The 21,049-nt window shown below is 34.7% G+C and overlaps 4 protein-coding genes across 7 annotated transcripts; 2 read left to right on the forward strand and 2 right to left on the reverse strand.

Annotated features, from left to right (window-relative positions):
* LOC106121204 (DNA excision repair protein haywire) lies at positions 1-10,076 on the forward strand. 3 transcript variants are annotated; one of them, XM_013316735.1, is made up of 18 exons: positions 1-90; positions 188-247; positions 364-511; positions 712-852; positions 1,342-1,536; positions 1,621-1,772; positions 1,957-2,105; positions 2,317-2,483; positions 2,762-2,932; positions 3,109-3,329; positions 3,427-3,610; positions 3,724-4,067; positions 4,231-4,373; positions 4,489-4,572; positions 4,772-4,929; positions 5,427-5,730; positions 9,240-9,419; positions 9,555-10,076. In XM_013316735.1, the coding sequence occupies exons 2-18, from the start codon at positions 190-192 to the stop codon at positions 9,993-9,995; spliced, it is 3,240 nt and encodes a 1,079-aa protein (XP_013172189.1). In that variant the 5' UTR covers positions 1-90; positions 188-189; the 3' UTR covers positions 9,996-10,076. The 3 variants fall into 3 exon arrangements, with proteins under 3 accessions (XP_013172189.1, XP_013172187.1, XP_013172188.1); XM_013316733.1 differs by lacking the exons at positions 9,240-9,419; positions 9,555-10,076 and having other exon boundaries at positions 4,772-4,968; positions 5,427-5,516; XM_013316734.1 differs by lacking the exons at positions 5,427-5,730; positions 9,240-9,419; positions 9,555-10,076 and adding an exon at positions 5,127-5,191 and having other exon boundaries at positions 4,772-4,968.
* On the reverse strand, positions 7,334-14,156 carry LOC106121202 (HP1 and insulator partner protein 1). The gene is made up of 5 exons (XM_013316732.1): positions 11,701-14,156; positions 11,306-11,481; positions 10,916-11,132; positions 10,225-10,368; positions 7,334-8,177 (listed from the first exon to the last, which is right to left on the reverse strand). The coding sequence occupies exons 1-5, from the start codon at positions 13,879-13,881 to the stop codon at positions 8,019-8,021; spliced, it is 2,877 nt and encodes a 958-aa protein (XP_013172186.1). The 5' UTR covers positions 13,882-14,156; the 3' UTR covers positions 7,334-8,018.
* Positions 14,157-14,418: 262 nt separating this feature from the next.
* LOC106121319 (leukocyte receptor cluster member 1 homolog) lies at positions 14,419-16,084 on the forward strand. Its single transcript, XM_013316932.1, has 2 exons — positions 14,419-14,616; positions 14,837-16,084. The coding sequence occupies exons 1-2, from the start codon at positions 14,594-14,596 to the stop codon at positions 15,684-15,686; spliced, it is 873 nt and encodes a 290-aa protein (XP_013172386.1). The 5' UTR covers positions 14,419-14,593; the 3' UTR covers positions 15,687-16,084.
* A 47-nt stretch (positions 16,085-16,131) lies between these two features.
* On the reverse strand, positions 16,132-21,023 carry Strump (WASH complex subunit strump). Of its 2 annotated transcripts, none has more exons than XM_013316931.1 (11): positions 20,800-21,023; positions 20,594-20,693; positions 20,330-20,521; positions 19,984-20,195; positions 18,471-19,888; positions 17,978-18,237; positions 17,732-17,859; positions 17,254-17,655; positions 16,853-17,076; positions 16,479-16,629; positions 16,132-16,280 (listed from the first exon to the last, which is right to left on the reverse strand). In XM_013316931.1, the coding sequence occupies exons 1-11, from the start codon at positions 20,919-20,921 to the stop codon at positions 16,136-16,138; spliced, it is 3,354 nt and encodes a 1,117-aa protein (XP_013172385.1). In that variant the 5' UTR covers positions 20,922-21,023; the 3' UTR covers positions 16,132-16,135. The 2 variants fall into 2 exon arrangements, with proteins under 2 accessions (XP_013172385.1, XP_013172384.1); XM_013316930.1 differs by having other exon boundaries at positions 20,591-20,693.
* Positions 21,024-21,049: the final 26 nt, after the last annotated feature.

A 21,049-nucleotide genomic window follows, 5' to 3' on the forward strand; every position in this document is an offset into this window, starting at 1 on the left:
AATTAACATTCCTGTTAGTAAAAAGTGGTCAGTGACAGAAAAAATTGTTAAAGATGTTAAAATTGTAAAAGTGAAAGAAATACTTTTCAGGTAAGCCATATTTCTATACTATATTGAATTTGTGAGATTATATCATGATATTATTTGTAACTATAATAGCTTACAAATTTTGTATTTAATATTGCAGCCATGGGACCACCAAAGAAATTTAAAAAATATGATTCAAAACCCAGCGGTGAAAGATCAGGTATATCAAGATTTGAAAATTGAAATTAACATTTTGTAATGGGTCAACAATAATCTGCTGAATTGTGCTGTTAATGTAAGTAAACAAAAATAATAGTATTGTACTTTAACAATCAGGAAAGAAAAAGAAGGTGGAAGAAGATATCACAATAGACTTGGTAGATGATGATAATACAGATAATGTAGGAGTCCCTGTTGCTGCAACACAGGATGCAGAGAAGAATGACCAGGTTCCCGAAGATGAGTTTGGTGCAAAAGATTACAGGTAATTTTATTTCTAAATTAAAGATATGTTATATTAGTTATTTTAGGGAATATTGGTGTTTAATTGAACATAATGCTTAACATCTCACAAGACATGAGAAACCAACAAGATCCCTGAATGAAAGATCATTGCTTTATTATTATTTTGTAAATAGTTGGTTAAAGGAAATATGTAATATTGTAACTTTTCTTGTTATGTAGGAGTCAGATGACATTAAAACCAGACAACACCAGTCGTCCTCTCTGGGTTGCCCCAAATGGCCACATATTTCTGGAAGCCTTTTCACCAGTTTATAAACATGCACATGACTTCTTGATTGCTATTGCAGAACCTGTTTGCAGGTATGTTTCCAACCATTTACTTATAAATCCTAATTAATTATAATCAACACTAAGATGGTGTTTTAATAATCATTTGACCATACTAAGAAGCTAGTTTTATATGTGGTGTATTATTCGTCTGCGCGGGATTAAAAATAGATGTTGGCCGATTCTCAGACCTACTCAATATGCTCAAAAAAATTTCAAGAGATTCGGTCAAGCAGTTTCGCAGGGGTATGGGAACGAAAATTGTGACACAAGAATTTTATATATAAGATAATCACTAGCTGTTGCCTGCGATTCTGTTCGCACAGAATAAAAAAAAAATAACTTATGTGTTCTTCCAGACTATATTCTATATGTATGCCCAATTTCATCGTGATACTTTCAGCAGTTCTGGAGATACCTTCAAACTTTCATCAATCCTTCCACCTAAACATTCGCATTAATAAGAAGTAAGATTGTTTTAATATTTTAATTACTTGGGATACAATTAATTCATACTTTCAGACCTCAACACATACATGAGTACAAGTTAACAGCCTACAGTTTGTATGCTGCAGTATCAGTGGGCTTGCAGACTATGGACATTATTGAATACCTACAAAGACTGAGCAAATGTTCTGTTCCCGCGGGCATTATTGAGTTTATTCAACTTTGCACATTATCATATGGAAAAGTTAAACTTGTATTGAAGCACAATAGGTTAGTTTTTCATCTGATTTATTTAGTAATTTTATAATGGTGCTAATATTGTCAACACTTTTTTATTGATGTTCATGTTTGTAGGTATTTAGTAGAAAGTAAGCATGTAGAGGTGCTGCAAAAATTACTGAAGGACCCGGTGATTCAGCAGTGCCGGTTGCGGCGCGACGGTGACGACGATCTGTTTGCCTCCGCGGTGCCCAACAAGCCCAACACAGCCACTGCTTCGAAGCCAGGTTATTATTCTAATGTAGTCTTCTAGAATAAGAAATTATATTTATTCATTTCAGTGGCTGATTATTATATTGGCTATAATTGTTTTGTTATTAAGTCTGTGGTTACAGCTGTATAAAGTTAAAATTGTTTAGATAGGTTTGACAAAAAAGGTGTATTTAATATTTATGTTTTTATTATTTGCAGTGGAAGAGAAACCACTGTCAAATGACACAGTGCCGGAAGACATCAGCCAGTTCTACCAGCAGCTGGACAAGGACGATGAGGAGGACGAGGCTACCGACTTGGCGACCAACACCGCCGTCGCCTTTGAAGTTGACCCTGATAAAATTGAGGTATGACCGATATATTTTAAGGTGTAATTTAACTAAGCGTAAATACTTTTAACTCAGTTTACTCTTACTTTAACTATTTAATATTTTGTCTGGAAGAACACATAGACTGGCTCTTAGTGCAGATAAATTATACTTTTTCGGATGAATACCGTGTTATATGGATTAGCTTAATTGCGCACAGTCACACAAAATAATGTATGTTTGTATGCAGGTGATACAAAAGCGTTGTATAGAGCTGGAGCACCCGCTGCTGGCTGAGTACGACTTCCGCAACGACAGCGTCAACCCCGACATCAACATTGACCTCAAGCCCACAGCGGTGCTGAGACCATACCAGGAGAAGAGCCTGCGGAAGATGTTCGGCAACGGACGAGCTAGGTACATATCTTCATGCTTTAAATAACATGACATATTGAAGATTATAATAAGTAAAGATAGTTTAAGTAGTGCTATTAAAAAGAAATAAAGGGCAAATTTGTAGAGTACGGTAAATCAGACACTCTGTGGCAGCTTTAAAATTTTGTTTTCTAAATAGTTTCGTAAATTTTCATAAAAGTTTTTTAAGAAAGATAAAAATAAAAAATGCGGAGAAAGTCCCTGATCTCACATGCTAGGGATGAAAAAAAAAGACAAGATTAAACGGTGCGGTGTCGCAGGTCCGGAGTGATAGTGCTGCCGTGCGGCGCGGGCAAGTCGCTGGTGGGGGTGACGGCGGTGTGCACGGTGCGCAAGCGCGCCCTCGTCCTCTGCAACTCCGGCGTCTCCGTCGAGCAGTGGAAGCAGCAGTTCAAGTGCTGGTCCACCGCCGACGACAGCATGATATGCAGGTACCCTCACGCACACCTAGAGCATCCACCAAGTCTCATCATCACTTAATTCTGTACTACAAATTACTTGTACGCTCTTTTATCATGTTATTGCTTCTGCGTATCTCTCACGCGTAATTGTTGAACAGATTGAATGGTAGACTTGAAATGTAATAATAAAAGACACTACAATTTAGATTCACATCGGAGGCGAAGGACAAGCCGATGGGCGCGGGCATCCTGATCACGACGTACAACATGATAACGCACGGGCAGCGGCGCTCCTGGGAGGCGGAGCAGACGATGAAGTGGCTGCAGGCGCAGGAGTGGGGCCTGGTGGTGCTGGACGAGGTGCACACCATCCCCGCCAAGATGTTTCGTCGAGTGCTCACCATAGTGCACTCGCACGCCAAGCTCGGTGAGACACACTTAGTATCCGCATTTAATTTGATAAATATCTGTCGGTCTTTCAGTGTGAGTAGCGTGACTGAGTACTAATGAGGTAAGTTTGTCAGGTCTGACGGCGACGCTGCTGCGCGAGGACGATAAGATCGCGGACCTGAACTTCCTGATCGGGCCGAAGCTGTACGAGGCCAACTGGCTGGAGCTGCAGGCGGCGGGGTACATCGCGCGCGTGCAGTGCGCAGAGGTCTGGTGCCCCATGACGCCAGAGTTCTACCGCGAGTACCTCATACAGAAGTCAGTCCCCTCTACTACTCTTACCTGTGCTTATAATTTTTATTCTTGCCAATGGCTTATTTAGGTTGTTTTGTCTTATGAAATAATTATTCATTATGCAAAAATATTTTCAGAATAAACAAGAAGATGTTACTGTATGTAATGAACCCATCAAAGTTCCGGGCGTGTCAGTTCCTGGTGAAGTACCACGAGAAGCGCGGCGACAAGACGATCGTGTTCTCCGACAACGTGTTCGCGCTGCGACACTACGCCGTCAAGATGAACAAACCGTACATCTACGGGCCGACGTCGCAGAGCGAGCGGATACAGATCCTGCAGAACTTCAAGTTCAACCCCAAAGTGAACACGATCTTTGTGAGCAAGGTCGCCGACACCAGCTTCGACTTGCCCGAGGCCAACGTGCTCATACAGATCTCCTCTCACGGTGGCTCTCGTCGCCAGGAAGCTCAGAGATTGGGTACGCCCCTTTTTGTACAACTAGAAACACTCCTTAACTTTGTTTGGGAGACAGAAAAAAAAGGAGTCTGAATGTTTTTGTGATTTTTTTAAATCTATTTAGTATGTACCTACTACTACTATTGTATGTAGAACAAATATTAAAGTATAATCATGTGTTGCAGGTCGTATTCTGCGTGCTAAGAAAGGCGCGCTGGCGGAGGAGTACAACGCGTTCTTCTATACGCTGGTGTCGCAGGACACGCTGGAGATGGCCTACAGCCGCAAGAGACAGCGCTTCCTCGTCAACCAGGGATACAGCTACAAGGTCATCACCACTAGCACCACTGCATCATTGCTATACACATCTACTAACTCTAGGAGTCTAACAATATTTGTTACTTGTTTTGTGTGTTTTATAACATTAAAATATTGGTTACCAGGTCATAACAGAGTTAAAAGGCATGGACACGGAGCCTGAGCTGTTCTACGGCACGCGCGAGGAGCAGGGCATGTTGCTGCAGCAGGTCAGACTTTACAGGGCTATATAATTTTCCATAGCTAATTAATGTTTTTTGCATATAAGCAATTAAAACTAAGATATTGCATGTAAATGTTGACAAGGGTGGCTTTACCGCTATGAGCCGGGCAATAGGACAGGAGAGGTTCACTAAAATCAATATTGAATAGATGTTTGATGTTGTGTGTATGTGTATGCGCGTGCAGGTGTTGGCGGCGTCAGAGAGCGAGTGCGAGGAGGAGCGCGAGGCGGGCGGCGCGGGCGCACGTCGCGGCGCCGGCAGCCTGGCCTCGCTCGCCGGCGCAGACGACGCCCTCTACCTCGAGCACCGCCGCCAGCACAACAAGCACCCGCTCTTCAAGAAGTTCCGATACTAACATCACCTCCCGCACCATCAATACAAGTACGCATTTCACTAATCTGTTAGCGCTTCCAAGTGCAAGTATTCTCAGCATTTGGTGAAAGTTTAAGATTATAAGCATTGTCTCCATTTAATTTTTATTCTCCATCGTATATTTTTATTGTAAACTACATATATTTTAAATATATTCTTTGTTTCAGATATTTTTAATTGATTTACTTACCAACGACAAGACAAAAACGAATGTTTTTATGCTGCCTATATTGTTACTACTTGTAATGTAAAAAAATGTCATAAATACATTAATTGTTTGTTAACATGTTTTTTAATTTAATTTCTGTTAACAGTTGTGTGGAAGTTGTCCACGGTCCACGCGATTTAAAATCCTGTAATACGCGCACTAACGACATTTATTTCCGCTGTGTATTGATTGTGATTGAGTCAAAATACGAATAGCATTATTGATGACAGTCGAAGTTTCACTTTTATTTTTATTCCAGTGAATCAGAAAGTGCAAGCGGTGTGCCTGAATGGGCTATCGTTGAGCTGCAGGGGCTAGTACAGATGAAGAAAGAGGCAACAGCGGGGCCCACAGTGATCGGCGACCTTCACTACTACCAGAGGAACCGCCATCCAGTCTTGGTGCTCGGACATCACATACTCAATGGCAAAGAAGTTAAATTAGAACAACCAATGGCAGTTATTGAGAAAGTTGATATTGACGGAAAGTTGGAATATAAAATTAAAGCTATCGTCAAAAAGAAATTACTATTCAAATCCAGACCCAAGCCGATCATATCTCATGTATCTGATAAAATTTGATTAAATTGTTTATTATGAGTATGTATTTTATGTTCTGACCGCCGATGTTTATACTGTAATGTTGGTATGGAATGTACATGTCTTGACTATGAAATAACTCTGGACCTATAACTCTCGTAATATAAGCATTATAGTTCTGTCTTTGTTATGTTCAAAGAAAAAAAGCGGGATAGCAATAGGGAAACACATATTACCAATCTCTTGTGATAAACCTTTAAAAAAGCAGTACAGATTATAGATTTTCTTCGAGTGTTTTATCACAGCGCGATCAAATAAATTATTCGAACAATTTTATTAGAAATACATTTATTTAAGTGATATATATTTGGGTATGTACACATTAACACTTATCCCAGACGAACATGCAAAAATAAAATCTTCAACGAAGAACAATGTTCCGAACGAAGCTTGTATTTATCCAGTTTCATGTCATTAACAGTTCTGTAAATACAAATCGATTTTAATATATTTTCTATATTCTTTTAACATCAAAAATATTTAAATTTCAATAATTCCTATTACATGTCCCATACAACGTACAATGAAATACATTTGTATCATTTAGAATGATATATTTTTGTTTATTCCTATTCTAAAAAACCGTATCACCGTGATTTTAATTCTGTAAATCATAGAAAAATCATAAAAAAACTGATAATTTTAAAAACAAAAAACTATTCGGTATGGGATTTAAATACGTTTTAATATAAAACAAAAGTTCATTTAACTTTTCTGATTGTTTTGTTAAAATAAAGACTTGTGGGATTCCAATGTTACTTTGGTCGATTTTTTTCTGGCAACATTGAGAAGCGTGCTAATAAAAGTACGAATTATTCTAATTATTAAAAGTATTTACCTAAATTAAATTATGTCAAAAAATTAAAAGAAAAGGAAAAGTTACTTTTTCTTATTGGCCTTAAAATATTGCCTCGCAAAAAAAAGTTGTGCAAAAAGAGGTTACAAATCACATTATCCTTATTCTTATAATTTACAAGTTTATATAGATATTGGTTCTTTTATTTAGCATTAAATTGGACCTAAATGAACAAAGTAAAAACCTAGAAAATAAAAGTAAATTTCAAACCATGTATTATAATTACGCAAGGCACTTTATTTTTCAAGAAACAGAAAAAGAAATAAATTAATGCTATACTTAAAAGTAACTATAATTAAACAAAATTAATTGTTAAATCTATGAAAGAAATATAATAATTTGAATGAAGATTTCGTCGATTTCATACAGAAAAGGAATGGATTGCACTAAACGTATGTTTCGAATGTATTTAAAAAGAAATGACAAACATTGAATACAGAACTTTGGCTGAATAATATACACTAACATTACATTGTTGTATAAACTCATAAACATTAACATCTAAAACAAATAAACAATTTCATCTACAACATAACACAACATAATCTAAGTCTTAAAACTAACTCCCAGTTCAAACATTCAAAACCACTTCCAAATTTTTAAGTGTTCTGACAATTTTATGTTTGTAAACAATCATTTATAATAATAAATTAGTCTCAATATCTTCGATAAAAAGAAAACTTAATAGTTTTTTTCATATTAAGAAATTTAGTAACTAATTTTGTAGATTTATAATTAACCCAATCATCCAAATATAATAAAATCATTCAAACACCTAATATATCGATTATAACAATATCGATTACAAAAATTATTTGCTGTTTCGATAACAATTGATTTTTATTTAAGTGATATTTTGATATAAATCATTAAACAATGATAGAATATTCTTTAAATATTTATTTTTACATATACCTTTATGTAGATGACAAAAGATAAAACCATTAAAATCGATATTAACAATAAATATCGATTTTTTTCTCTATTATTAAAATTTAAGTATCCACAGCTTCACCAACACAACCAGATTAAGGTCACATTGTTACATGATTTTCAAATAATTAGAATATTATTATTTTTTATGGACCAAAAATTATATCATATTTGTATATATAATATATTATTCATCGTCTGTTTGATGTTATTATTAAATATTTATGTATCCAATCCATTATATACAGATGAAGCGTGCGTAGTGTGGTGAAGCCAAACTGATACTGAGAAGTGATACAGACAAAAAAGTTCAAATATAAACTATGATCCTGACATAGATGTATTAATCTAGTTTGAATATAAGTTTAAATATATCAACGGACATTTCACGAAGTAAACTAATCGAGAGACACAATAGATATAAGATTCGCTAAGGCGTCGACAAGGTCATATAAGTTCAAAGTTACACATTGGCGTGGTCAGCTCTCAACAGCTCCTGACCCTCGACGGAGGTCCAGTAGTCAACGAGGAGGTCGCGCTCCGTCTCCAGGCAGCTCAGGAATGTCGACATATTCTCACCACTCTTGCGGATACCCAGCAACTGTTTCTTCAACTGAACATTCTGTAAACATAAATAACATACGTGAGGTAGAGAAATAATTAAAGATTTCTTAATTTAAGCTATATTTATATTATATAATTAATCTCCTTTTCATTAAGTTTAATAACCTGAAAAATATGTTCTTTTGGCTTAATTAACCTGCCTGTCCCCAATTGGAAGTACAGATTAAAAATTATCATTTAAATAGAAGCTAAATTATACCGCAGAAAATTCTGGCTACAAATGAGTTTATTACTATTACACTTATTTATCCAAGTTCAAATACTTGATTTTAACCAAAAAAACTAAAATAAAGTATCTTTGTTGGCAAAACATTTTTTTAAATTGTTTGCATTATGTTTTTTTTTATAATAAATATTATTACATTATTATTTATTTCTGCTGATAAGTAACTTGAGCAACCAACTCGTTGAATCACATTGTTTTTACAACACATATGAGTTCAATTTTACATTACACAAGGACGAGGTAATCCAAACAAGATGCAGATATACTACTTATATATACTTACTATAAATATTAAAAAATAACCTTTAAGATTTCACATTACATTTGTAAGGATATAAGAGTTGCCGAGAACAACATGTATTGCGGTATCTTATCGATTTAGGTCGCGACCCATTTGAACTGAACACACTATACAAGTATAATTACGAGAATGCGCTCAGCATTGCTCGTGTGGACATTTCACATATTTCTATTCATTACATTATGTACTTTAACACTAAGTGACGACACCGACGAACCTATTTTGTATTACTATGGCTTAGTAAGTTGATACATATATAAATATTTTAAAACTTAACTGCATTGTATAAATTAACACTGAGATAACAAATCTCAAATTGTACACATTTTCACTTATTTAGTGTAGTAATAAAAACATTAAATGTATATATCTATTACTACCTATCTACAACGACCTATCGGGGTCACAAAGACGAATTTCCATTTGAATAGTACAAGCTACAAGCTTCTTTCAAAATTTCAATTGTTATTACATTCATGTTTGTTAGTCATTGTTATTCTTTACAAGTATTTTTGTGTGTGTTATGTGTGTAGGAGGAGAGCGAGCGTGGTCTGGGAGCGTGTGGTGTGCGGCAGGCGTGCTCGGCGCTGCTGCTGCGACACTGGCGCGCGCCTGCGCTGTTGCGGCTATGCCGCTGCCCACGCAGGCAGCGCTGCGACACGCGCGCACCCAGCGACCGACTGGTTGAGCTCAACAATAGAGCTTACTTCCAGGTAAACTTTCAAATACTAGGCTATCACGCATCAAATTTTTTCATAGACTGCTTATGATCAATTTACAATTTTTTCGATAATTTACAATTAACATGGATTTAATTATATTATAAATTTATTGTTATCTAATTCCAGTTCTGCACACCGGTAACTAAATGGCCTGAGTGTACTCTGTCCGACACACCACTCATCGTCGATACGCAGTACGACCGGATGAACCCGGACGAAATCGAGGCGATGCACCATCAAAACGTTGCCCTAGTGCCACCGAACGTCACTCTCAACTGTCTGTGTCGGTATCCTAACTATTGGCGTTGGAATTCGACACAGGGCAGTATATCGAAATACCAATGTGGCTCGATGCCGCTTTGTAAGTCGGGAGACTTCTGCGGCAACGTGAACTACGAGCTGAACGCGCTGTACCAGTGGTGCCTGTGTCCGCGGCAGCACATGTGCGCGCACGGCGGCGGCGTCACCCGCCTCTACATATCTGAGTTGCTGTACCGGGGCCGCGGCTGGCGAGCATATTGCCAACCAATATACCAAGAATACGACTACTACTACGACGAAAACTAGTCACAAATGTTTGTTTTTTTTGAAAAATTTCTTACAAGCAGAATGTTTAGATTACTCTGTTATTAAATGCTTAAAAAGTGACGAGTTAATTTTTTAATGTTCTTAGTACCGTTAAAGATATATTTAAAACATTGGTTTCATATTTCATAAGTCAGTTAATTCTTAGTTTTTATAACGTACGGTTCGTACGAATTTATGAGGAAGTTTAAGCAAGTATAAGAAGCTTTACCGGAGCAGGTTGTAAGGCGATGTCTTTGACGATGTTGCGCAGCTGGTCGGAGAAGCGGTCCGGCCACAAGCAGCGGCTCACCAGCCCGCCCTGCTGCGCCTCCGATGCACTTATCCGACGCCCAAACACCACCAGATCATTTATCTATTAAAATATTACATTTTAATTCATAACATATTAAGAGAAACACAAGCCTGTTTAAAATCTCTAAAGACGACCGAATATGTAAGGATGGAAGAGCGTTAGGATTAAGATGAATTTTGGAATATTATGTTATATAATAAAAAGATAAATTGAAAATATTGAATAGAATTATTAGAAATAAGGAGAAAAGCACGCACTGTTACAAGAATATATTTACAACAACTAACGGTTTTAAAAATAAAGAAAAAGGAAGAAAAAACATATACAGTTCTAAATTCAAAAATAACAATTAAGAATAAAAAAGTGTAAAAAGTTCCGTATCTGTCGGCAACAATCTCACTCTGCTTTAAATCTTATAAAACTGCTGCAATGGATGTACAAAAAACATACATATTTTAGAATTAATGGTATTACAATTAAATCAAACTAACCAATTTTTTTTTTCAATAAATACTTTAATATTCTTTCAAACTGTTGTAATATGTCGCAAAAACCTATCAGTTGTCTGCCTGTTTTTTAAGACTAACACAGTATTTTAAATACTTACTAATGATTGTGGCAATGAGTTACATCGCGCAGTGATTGCGGCAAGACCGGGCAGCATGGTAACATGCTGCGGGGACTCAGCCAGCGAGAAGGTGGCGGTGTCTGCAGCCAGTGCTAGGTCGCTGCAGGCTAGCAGGCCCAAGCCTACGCCCCAGCACGCGCCCCACACACCCGCACACACCAGTTTGCTGTGCTGCTCCACTGCACTCAGCAGCGACCTACAATGTCACATACATAAAATGTTAAACTAGCAAACTTAAATGCATAATTTTGTTCGGAATAAGTTAAAAATAATAAGTGTTTAGGTCTCTGTTGTTACAGCAATGATTCTATCTTAATTATGATGTGAAACAATTTAGTTATGGAAGAAATGAAATAAACATAAACTTACCTAATAGAGTCAGCTATTTCAAATGCATTTTTGGCTCTTGTTTTGTCATCATCATGTAGCAAAGGTCTGATGTCCAGTGAGGAGCACAGAGTGCCACACTGGGATGTCAGCAATGTCACTGATATGTCATTCCTTGCATCAACATAGTGCAAGACTTGCTCCAATTCCTTAATGACCTGAAATTTTAGTTACTACATTAGATATGGTATTTATTATTTTGCCAAATACTACTTAGCTTCCTCATCAAGGCTAGAATTTGTTCTAACCTTATCTTTTAAAGTATTTTAAAAATTTTGAATTTAATTCTTTTGATTTCAAATTGCAATAAATTGTATTAACTTTTTAAAAAGTAAGATTATGAATATTTGCTATTTAAATGTGTATTATAAGCTTACCTCTACATTATAAGTGAAGTCACAATGTATATCTATTTCCGCTAATCTGAATCCAATATTTAAAGTCAAATATTTAAATTTCCTTTCATCATCGTGTGGTACCAATTCTTTCATTCTCTTTTGTTTAGGAGGTTTATCAATTTTGCTACTCTCCCTTTTTCTTTTATTCAAAGCTAGGGAGAGTTTGGAGTTGAGCTTTTCTTTTATGGATATACAATCATCCCTGTTAATAATTTCACTATTATTTACAAGTACTGAATCAGACATGAAACCTTCTGTTGGTTGATTTGTCAGATCATCACCTTCTGTAGTTTTATTTACTTTATGTTCTTGAACTGCTTTTACATTGTTTTGCGGTCCACTAGATTCTACGTCGCTAAGCCTTCGAGGACTCATACATGTGCTAGAATATGAACTAGACGAATGACGCCGATAGATGATTGAGTCGTCAGCACTATGTGTCTCAAAGTCTTCACACACAGGTGACTTAACAGAACTGCTCAGTGATGTTCTGTGTTTCCCACTTATAATTTTCTTTGGATCACTCTCATCATATTTAGATGAATCTTTCTTTCGCTCTCGGAACTTCATTTCCTTACTGTCCGGTGTAGAACTTTGAAGCTTTTTTATAAATTCCGCTTTAGTTTTTACATTCTTTTTACCCTTTGGTGCTTCAGGTGTGAGCTGATATATCATATTGACTGCACCCTCATCCATTAAAAGCTTATCAACCTCTGTTAACCTCTTATTTTGTTTTACATTTTTAGGTGATGGCTTTTTCCACTGCAACTTATTAGATATAGGAGATTTTGATTTAGATCTCAAAGATGATGCTTCAGTCTTGATTTTCTTGTTAGGTGAAAATTCTTTTTCCACTTCACTATTCTTAGTCACCGATTTACCTTTTGTAAAAGTATCTGGGTTATCTGGATCGAAAATTACTTTCTTTTTGATTATTCTCCCAAGTCTTCTTTGGGGCTGACCCTCATCTCCACTTTTATTGGATTTCTGGCTATGATCTTCACTAGCAGCTGAATCAACAGAAGTTCTAAGCAATTCTTCTTTATTAATCACTGCTGGTTCTATTTTATTTTCATCAGATTCTGTTTTATCAACTAACTTAACAGGTTTATCAATTTCGGAAGTTTCCTCATCATCCCAGTCTTGTACTAATACATTAATAATATTTTCAGTTTTTTTCTGTTCCTTCTTTTCACTCTTTTTTGGCTTTTGCATTCGTTCTAAACGGGTCCTCTTTTTACCATATTTTAGTCTTGAAAGTTGTTGCAATGCTAGCTGAGCTTCCCTCGACTTTGCATTTACTGTGGTGGTCTCCATTTCTTCTATAACTTCATTTTCTGGAGCTTCAGCATCTTTACCTTGTAGTATATCCAATAATTCCTCTTTGTTGAAAACTTCTTGACGACCAGTACAATTATTATTTTCCACATTATCCGTCACATCAGATGACCGTAAAACTTCACTCAATTCAATACTCTGCCCAAACTCACTCAAAATATTTTTTGCCGCTTGTTCATCAGAATTTGTCTCATTCAAATTATTTTCTTTGACATCATTACTTTCCACTTCAACTAATATTTCAGTCTTAAATCTAACACCATCCTTATAAGACAATTCTTCATGATTAATGTCAACTGGTGTTTCTTCTTCACTTATTTCTTGTATCACTACTGTTTCTTCAGTGCCCACCTCACCTGATGGTTCTTCATCAGGGACTTCAACTACTGGTGCTGCTGCAATCTCAATTTCTTCATAAACAGTTTTGACTAAACTGTCAATTTCCGTATTCGACTCTGCGCTGTCCTTCGATGGTTTCTCTTGGCTAATTGCAGACTCACTTACGGGTTCTGTATTATTGTCCGGGAGCGTGGGTTCATCGGTTGTCGTCGGAGTTTCACTTGTCGGTTCAGATTGTACAGAATTTTCTTCCTTCTCGTTACTCAGCTGCGTGACAACTGTTTCTGTGGTGTTCTGTTCTGAATCTTTTTTTTCTGAATCTTCAGCTTCGGCCGGTTCAGCAACATCACTCTCCACGACTCCATTAGGTTTATGACATACGTCCTTTTCTATACACTCAGTTGAAGTGTTTTCTGTTTCAGCATTGGTTATCACATCATTAATTAAAGTATTCACCACAGGAGGCTCTTCTATTACTTCCATTTTGTCACTTATAAGAAATTATATTTGTAAATAGTACCCTACACTGTTTATAGTTAAACTTAAAACAGGCTAACCTATTATGTTGACAAATAAATGAAATAAAGCAATTCTTAATGCAACACAAAAATGACTCTACCGTTACATTATTATTGTATTACATTTATTTTTGAATCTATTAATCTAACGCAGTGAAATAACATGGATTTTAATAATCTAGCAAGCTATTCACTTCGTCCACTTAAGATTTTTTTCAATGCGTCGTCGTCCATTTCAACGAAAAATGTTGCCACAAGCCACATGTATAAAAAGATCAAAAAACTTCTTTTAAAATAAGACTTTATTGTCAAATGTTTATTTAAAAATTAAAATGTAGGTATGTTAATCAAAAAGGTATAATGTAATTTTTCACTTACCTTTCTCTTGATTTCTGCTTTCAAAAACCTTGATCAAATTAATATAAGTGCTCTGTAATCCATTTATAAAATCATTGTGTAATGGAGTTTTTTTTTGTTTGTCGCTATGACATATGTCATTATTATTATCAGCACAGTAATTTCAAAGGAGAGCTTTGGCGATATCATTGTAAATACGACGGGGTCCATTATTAATTAAAAGAAGAAAAAGTAGTAACTTGAGCCTACTGAACAAAACGAAACGTTCAACTTTAATCACAATTTTCTGGCGTTCGTGTTAATAAACATTGATTTTTAAAATGAATATTCTTCCAAAGAAAAGGCAAGTAAAGTTTTTATTTATGTGTCTACATTTAATTGGCATGCATTAAAATAAGTTATGAGAACGTACGCCTAATGTAAGAAAAAGCCAATACAAAACCGAAAAGTTTTAAGCAAGTAAGCAAATTGTATTGAAAATAATCGTACATAGAGTTAGGTTGTCTATCTCGGTTGTATATAATACTTTGTAATATGTATATATTATTAATGTATCTTTGCAGATGGCATGTGAGGACGAAAGAAAACATAGCAAGGGTAAGGAAAGATGAAGCTGAAGCAGCTGAAAAAGAAAGGCAAGAGAGATTACGTATAGAGATTGCCAATAAAGAAGCCCGTCTTCATGTCTTGAAACAAAAAAGTAAACAAAAGTTACAAGATTTAGATGTCAAATTATGTGAAAAAGATCCTACAGTTGCTAAACCTGACCATATTAATTTATTTGAAGATTTAGAGCATTCAGTATCTACAACTAATAAAGATCATGACTTGGAAGCAAAAGAAAAGAAGGAAGAATATGAAAAAAAGATTGGTTATTTGACATATCTCGGGCAAGATACCAATGAAGCTCAAAAAAAGAAAAACTGGTATGAAGTGCCACCAGAGTCATCTAGGTATGCACGGTCTACTGAAATAAAGGATACATATGAAAAACTTGTTTTGAAAGACCCTGATGGTAAACCAAAAGAAAAAGAATTAGACATAAAAAATGGTGAGGTTTGCTGGAAAGCCAAACAGAAATTAGATCCCATGAATGCTTTTAAGTCATTTTGCTCACAAAACAAAGCTAATAATGAAAGTAGTGCAAAAGAAGCCAGCTCCAAAAATTCTAATCAAATATTAAGTAAACTTAAACGTAAAAACAATAACATAAACGAGAAAGAAGAAAAGCTTAAAAAATTAAGAGAAGCAAGGTTAAAGAGGGAACAGCAAGAAAAATACAGAACTGAAATGTTCTTGAAGAAACTTGGTGGAGCGGAATCACCAATCGATGAACAACCAAAATTACCTAAAGTAACACCTAAATACAATTCCCAATTTAACCCTGAATTAGCTAGACAAAATTATAGATAGTATAAACATATCAACTATATGTTTTGTCTACAACAATGAAACTGTGCTTTTGAATAACTCTACCTATAATCAAGCAGGAATGTGGTAATTAATAGAAATTGTGCATTGTGTTGTTGAATCTAAACTTTTGCAATCCACAACTTTGTCACTATTTCTGAGATTACCTAGAACAAAGGTGGATTTCATTGATTTTATTCAAATAGTCATCCCTTACATACGGTAGGCTCCGAGCCTCTCCTTGGGGACTTATAGTGAGCTGATAATGATGGTTCAAATTGATCAAGTATCCAAAATGTTGTCCTAATCCATTGAAATAATCACAACAGAGATAATGTTATATTTATTAAATTAAGTTTAAATGATTTTTTTCACAGTTATATTATAAATTTTAACAATATTTATATAACAAATTATATTTAGTAAGGTATAAGCTGTGTTTAATATATTCTTTATAACTTAACATGTACATTGTTTAGCATTGCTAATGGCAACTTATCTTCCATCTTCTCGAATTCATAATTGAATGTTTCACAGAACAGTTGCAATATTCTCATGATAAATGCACTTTCTACAGACACTTCTGTGGTCTTTAACCTGCGAAAAATATCTTTATATATACATATACATAATTTGTATCTTTGTTACAATAATATAGCTGGTGATAAAATAATAAAACTCTTTTAAATATTAAATCTATGACTTTTTAGAAATTACATATCAACATTCTAAATGTAAGCCATATCTGGGTTTTTATTTCTATGCATAAATAATAATTGTATTATATTTACTTACTTTGCGAGACTTGAAACTTTAGCGTAGCTGCAAAGAGTATCAATAAATACATCTATACTATCCATTTTGCTTTGTCTTAATAATGTGTAAATACCCACAAGAAGGGGAAAACCGTCAATATTTTCGCCTGGTTTTCTAGTAATAAGATCACCTAAAACATTATCCGTTTTAAAATAATTGGCAAAGAATTTGTTAATAATTTTATAATTCTTCTAATGCCTCTCCATTACAGGTTAGCCGTCAAGCTCAGCGAACCTATCCCTGTTCTGTGCCAAGCGAAAAGTTGGTGAACGCTGGCAATAATTGTCCATTTTGTTAATTAAAAAAGATATTAAAAATAGGAGTCACATTTGGTGAAAAAAGTATGAAATTACCTGTACAGTAGCATATTTGCAGTTTTGATAATTGAGATATGAGAACGATAGCCATTATTCGCCCCATATCCGTGTTTGAAAATTCTTGCGCGTGTTTTATATAGACTTTTTCAGAAGGCGAATTTATTCCACATCTTACAAGATATTCGTCTAAATCGTGAATTAATGATAATGGAATGTTTTGTGGATCACTTTTGCGACTTTTTAATTCGCTAAGTAATGCCCTGAAAAAAATACAAGATTAGTTTTGTCAATACAAAATAATCAAGGAGGTTATGTTGGATTTTGTATATGGTAAAAGAGAGTGGGTAGGCATAAAGGGGAAAAATGAAAAGACGATTTCTAAAAGGGACTTTGGATGTAATGCTGGAAGATTAAGATACACTGAGTATGGAACTTACTCGTTCATTGTCCTTAATGAGGCCTCCAAATGAGCCGAATCGAATTTGCATGTAGTGTTCAGTTGATAAGAGACATGTTTCCGTAGCAATTGCAAACCTCCAATAAGAAGTAATGCATCAGTTATTTGTTGAATTATTTTCGTACATTTCGCTACAACTTGCTCCACTTCTTTTGGATCCAAGTTAACAGAAGCGATCGTAAATTTGTCATGAGGATTTCTGAATAACACTTGAATGTTTTGTAATTGATTTTTAATCATGAACGCATAAAGAATATCTAAACCGTGGAGTCCTACGACACCGATAGCGTCGTTTAACTTAGCAAATGTTTTTGTATTGACGACTTCCTTTTGCGTTTTGACATCATACCATGCGGTACAGATATTTATATACGCAGATACCCTACAAAAAGAATAAACGATTTTATATACAAAAAATTATTCAGTAATGTTTGCGGTACGTTAGTTTTATCACATACCTGGAATCAATAAGATTAGCAACTTGTCGTGCGAGAGATCCCATGAAGCCAGCAGAGGGTCCGTACAATGACACGCCTTTGCGCAAACTAATCTCTTTGTTTACATTATTGTTAATAATCGTAGAAACCTTAAAATAAAGTCATCAATACAACACAGCAATCAGTTCTTTTTTTCTTTAATAAATCATTTTTGATCCAAATTGCTGTAATATATCACAAATAGCGTTTATTTATCAATATTCCTACCTGTTTTTGCCAAATTCTTAAACCGTGAATATTTATATAATCCTGTATATATTCCAAAGATCTTTTATAACCATCCATGCTGTCTGACAGTTTCTGAAGGCGAGTTATTAAATTGTCAGGCTTCTTTCCCTGTGGTTCTAGAAACTCATTGAACTTTTTACTGATGTGAGTGTCGAGTTCCCTCAGTAAACCTTCCTCGAGTAATTCTGCCGGATCAACTCGTATAACACCCACTAATGTTGTTCTCATGTCCAAGATACCTAAAATAAGAACAATATATACTTTAAATTGCATCTTACGCTTATGATAGATTGTAGCCCGCGACTCCGCCCGATCGGAATTAAAAAAAATGAAAAGTAGCCTATGTTCTTCCAGACTATGTTCTACATCTATGCCAAATTTGAGCTATTCCGGAGATACCTTCAAACAAACAAAAGTCCATCCATCCATCTAAACATTCGCATTTATAATATTAGTAAGATAAGTTATTAACCTGTCGTAAATGTTGACGCGGAATGTGTAAGTTTTGCAATTTCCATCCGATGCTCTAACTGAGCGTACTCTCTTAACTTTTCCTTTTCAATTCTAGTTGGTACTTCCTTAATAGTCCATGTTTGCAGATCAATAATTTTTTCTACAATATTAAAAACCATTTCAGGAATAATCTGCAACACTTTTTGAATGTATCTTATCAACTCATTACTGTAATATTGAGAAACTGATACAAGATCTTCGCTTTGGGCTTGATTTATCCTTAGCAGTGGTATTTCCATTGCACTGGCTATTTTAAGAAATAGCGCTCTTAATCTACTTGTAACAACTGGATTCTCTTTTATGCTATTTTGCATATATTTTGTATACAAATCTATAGTACACCACGCATAACTAAAATCTGCGACCGTTTCTAAAGTAACGAGGGAATCTTCTTTCAGAGATGCAAGTCGTATAAGATTACGTAATGAATCTTTTCCTTCGGAAAGAAATTGCAATATTGTTGAAGTACTTTTAATGCCGTGAAACTCTTCTACTTCATCTAATGCTTGAATGAGTTGTGTTACTTTTTTTATAGACTTGCTGGTAAAAGGATCACCCAATGATGACACTTGCTTACCAATATTTTCAATCCATAATTTTAATCGCTCGTTTTGTGATATTTTAGCAAATGGTTTGGAAGATGAAAAAAGTTCTGATAGATTATTTAAGGCTTCTATAGCTAGAGATTTATTAGTTTCCCAGCTTGAATTTTTACTCTCTAAAAGCTTTTGTAGGAATTCTCTAACCTTTAATTCTAATTCTGCTGTAGTTATTAACAATTCTAGAACATTTAGTGGATCATAATTAGTTTCTTTTAGAACTAAATCTCTGAGTTGTTTACCCTTCTTGTTAGTATCGAAAAATATAACATCACTATTGTGTAATATGAGCCATCTTAAAACGTGATTGGAATTTATGATAATATTCAATATTTTACTTATATTATCAAGAACAAAATCATCAGTCAGTGTTCCTTCTTTTAACAACTGTCGCATCTTCGTGATCAACACTTGTACTGAATTTCCTCTTTTGCCAAAAATGTCTTTTACCATTTTATTATTGCAAGTGTTATGCAAAGAATTTTTAGCAGCTTTAAAATTTTCCCAAAAATCTACAAGGTTCAGTGTAACTCCCATATAAACTGGGACAATCCAGTTGCATGGGAAAAATTTATCTGCAATTTCTCGCATTTTGGTTGTGTCATTGTGTAAATAATGTGGGGTAAAAAACAAACAAACAACCAGCATGCTTGCCTGTGTTGCCAGAGCTGAAGCCTGATGCTCAGGTATTGTATATACTGCTAACTGATTATATATATCTTCAGATCTAAGTTTTCCCACTACTTTTTCTACAAACTCAGGGTGAATGGGTACTCTGCTGCAAAATATATATAAATAAATCTGTTTAATATAAATTATTTCTGATAACAGTGACTTTATAATCATTATAAAAATTAATTGCTTCCTACTTACCAAAAAAACTCCACAGGATAATCTGAAGGCTTTTTTAAATGCATTTGGTCATAACCAGTATCACGAAGTAATTTGCAGACATCATCCACATTAGACTGGGACTGGCTTGTGCTGTAGCGATAAAAAGCAACCAGTAACCTCTCTCTTACTTGTCCAGGAATGTATAGATCACATAGCAACAGCATTGAGCCATAGAGGTATAATGATTCACACTACAAATAAAATTATTGATAATAATTATAAAAAAGCTTAACATTATAATATTCATAGTTAACAATCACTTATAATCACTCACCACATCATATGAATCGTGTATATGCATATTAGAAAAAAGGTTTAATCTTACCAAAAGTTGTTTGCCTTCTACATCTTTCATCACAGTATCAATAGTCTGTTGAATAAATGCACCATCATTCAATTGCTCCACAAATGTGTTTAAATCAATGATGTACTGATATATGTTCTCAAATAATAAATAAAACCTTGTTATAAGTTCCAAATACTTTTCTTTGAGATCGTCATCTAAATCTTGAAGTTTCTGAAACATCCGATAACTTAAAAAAAATATTTTAATTTATTTGAATATACCAGACAAAGAATAACTTACTACATTAGTATTGATCTTTTTTTCTTGCTGATCTGAAATCTTAAAATAACTAAAATCCAGGATAACATCTTGATACTTTTGTTGTAGTTCTTTAGAATCCAATCTGTAATAAAACACAAAATAAAATAGTGAGATCCTTTTTATCACATGAAAGTTAGTTAATTTCCTGGCCTTCATTTGTAAATAATTTTATATAAACATGAACTAACAAGTAGATTGTAGGTATATGGTCTTTGAGTCGCAAAACTTCTGCCAATATAGCATTTCCGTGAGATACAAGTTTTAATAAATTTTGGGCACAAGGATTGTCTTCCGCCAGAAACACCCTCATTGTATATAATATGTCTAATTAATTTATAAATTTAAAATCGTCCTTCACTTCGTAAACAAATTATCTCATAATTGGTTGACATGACGATATGACAAGCGACACAGACGGCTATGTTGCCAACCTAAAAC

Source organism: Papilio xuthus, unplaced genomic scaffold, assembly GCF_000836235.2.
Source record: "Papilio xuthus unplaced genomic scaffold, Pxut_1.1 DF826945.1, whole genome shotgun sequence".
Classification (NCBI taxonomy): domain Eukaryota; kingdom Metazoa; phylum Arthropoda; class Insecta; order Lepidoptera; family Papilionidae; genus Papilio; species Papilio xuthus.

Bases quoted from the DNA above. Each gene is read 5' to 3' on its own strand.
- LOC106121204 (XM_013316735.1), top strand. From the start codon at position 190: ATGGGACCACCAAAGAAATTTAAAAAATATGATTCAAAACCCAGCGGT. The intron at 512-711 runs GTAATTTTATTT...CTTGTTATGTAG, and splicing joins TTTGGTGCAAAAGATTACAG to GAGTCAGATGACATTAAAAC. The intron at 2,484-2,761 runs GTACATATCTTC...GCGGTGTCGCAG, and splicing joins TTCGGCAACGGACGAGCTAG to GTCCGGAGTGATAGTGCTGC.
- LOC106121202 (XM_013316732.1), bottom strand. From the start codon at position 13,881: ATGGAAGTAATAGAAGAGCCTCCTGTGGTGAATACTTTAATTAATGAT. The intron at 11,482-11,700 runs GTAAGCTTATAA...CTAAAATTTCAG, and splicing joins ACTTCACTTATAATGTAGAG to GTCATTAAGGAATTGGAGCA. The intron at 10,369-10,915 runs GTAAGTATTTAA...ATATTTTAATAG, and splicing joins ACTCATTGCCACAATCATTA to ATAAATGATCTGGTGGTGTT.
- LOC106121319 (XM_013316932.1), top strand. From the start codon at position 14,594: ATGAATATTCTTCCAAAGAAAAG. The intron at 14,617-14,836 runs GCAAGTAAAGTT...GTATCTTTGCAG, and splicing joins AATATTCTTCCAAAGAAAAG to ATGGCATGTGAGGACGAAAG.
- Strump (XM_013316930.1), bottom strand. From the start codon at position 20,921: ATGAGGGTGTTTCTGGCGGAAGACAATCCTTGTGCCCAAAATTTATTA. The intron at 18,238-18,470 runs GTTAATAACTTA...TTCTTATTTTAG, and splicing joins CGCGTCAACATTTACGACAG to GTATCTTGGACATGAGAACA. The intron at 17,077-17,253 runs GTAAGTTCCATA...TATTTTTTTCAG, and splicing joins TCATTAAGGACAATGAACGA to GGCATTACTTAGCGAATTAA.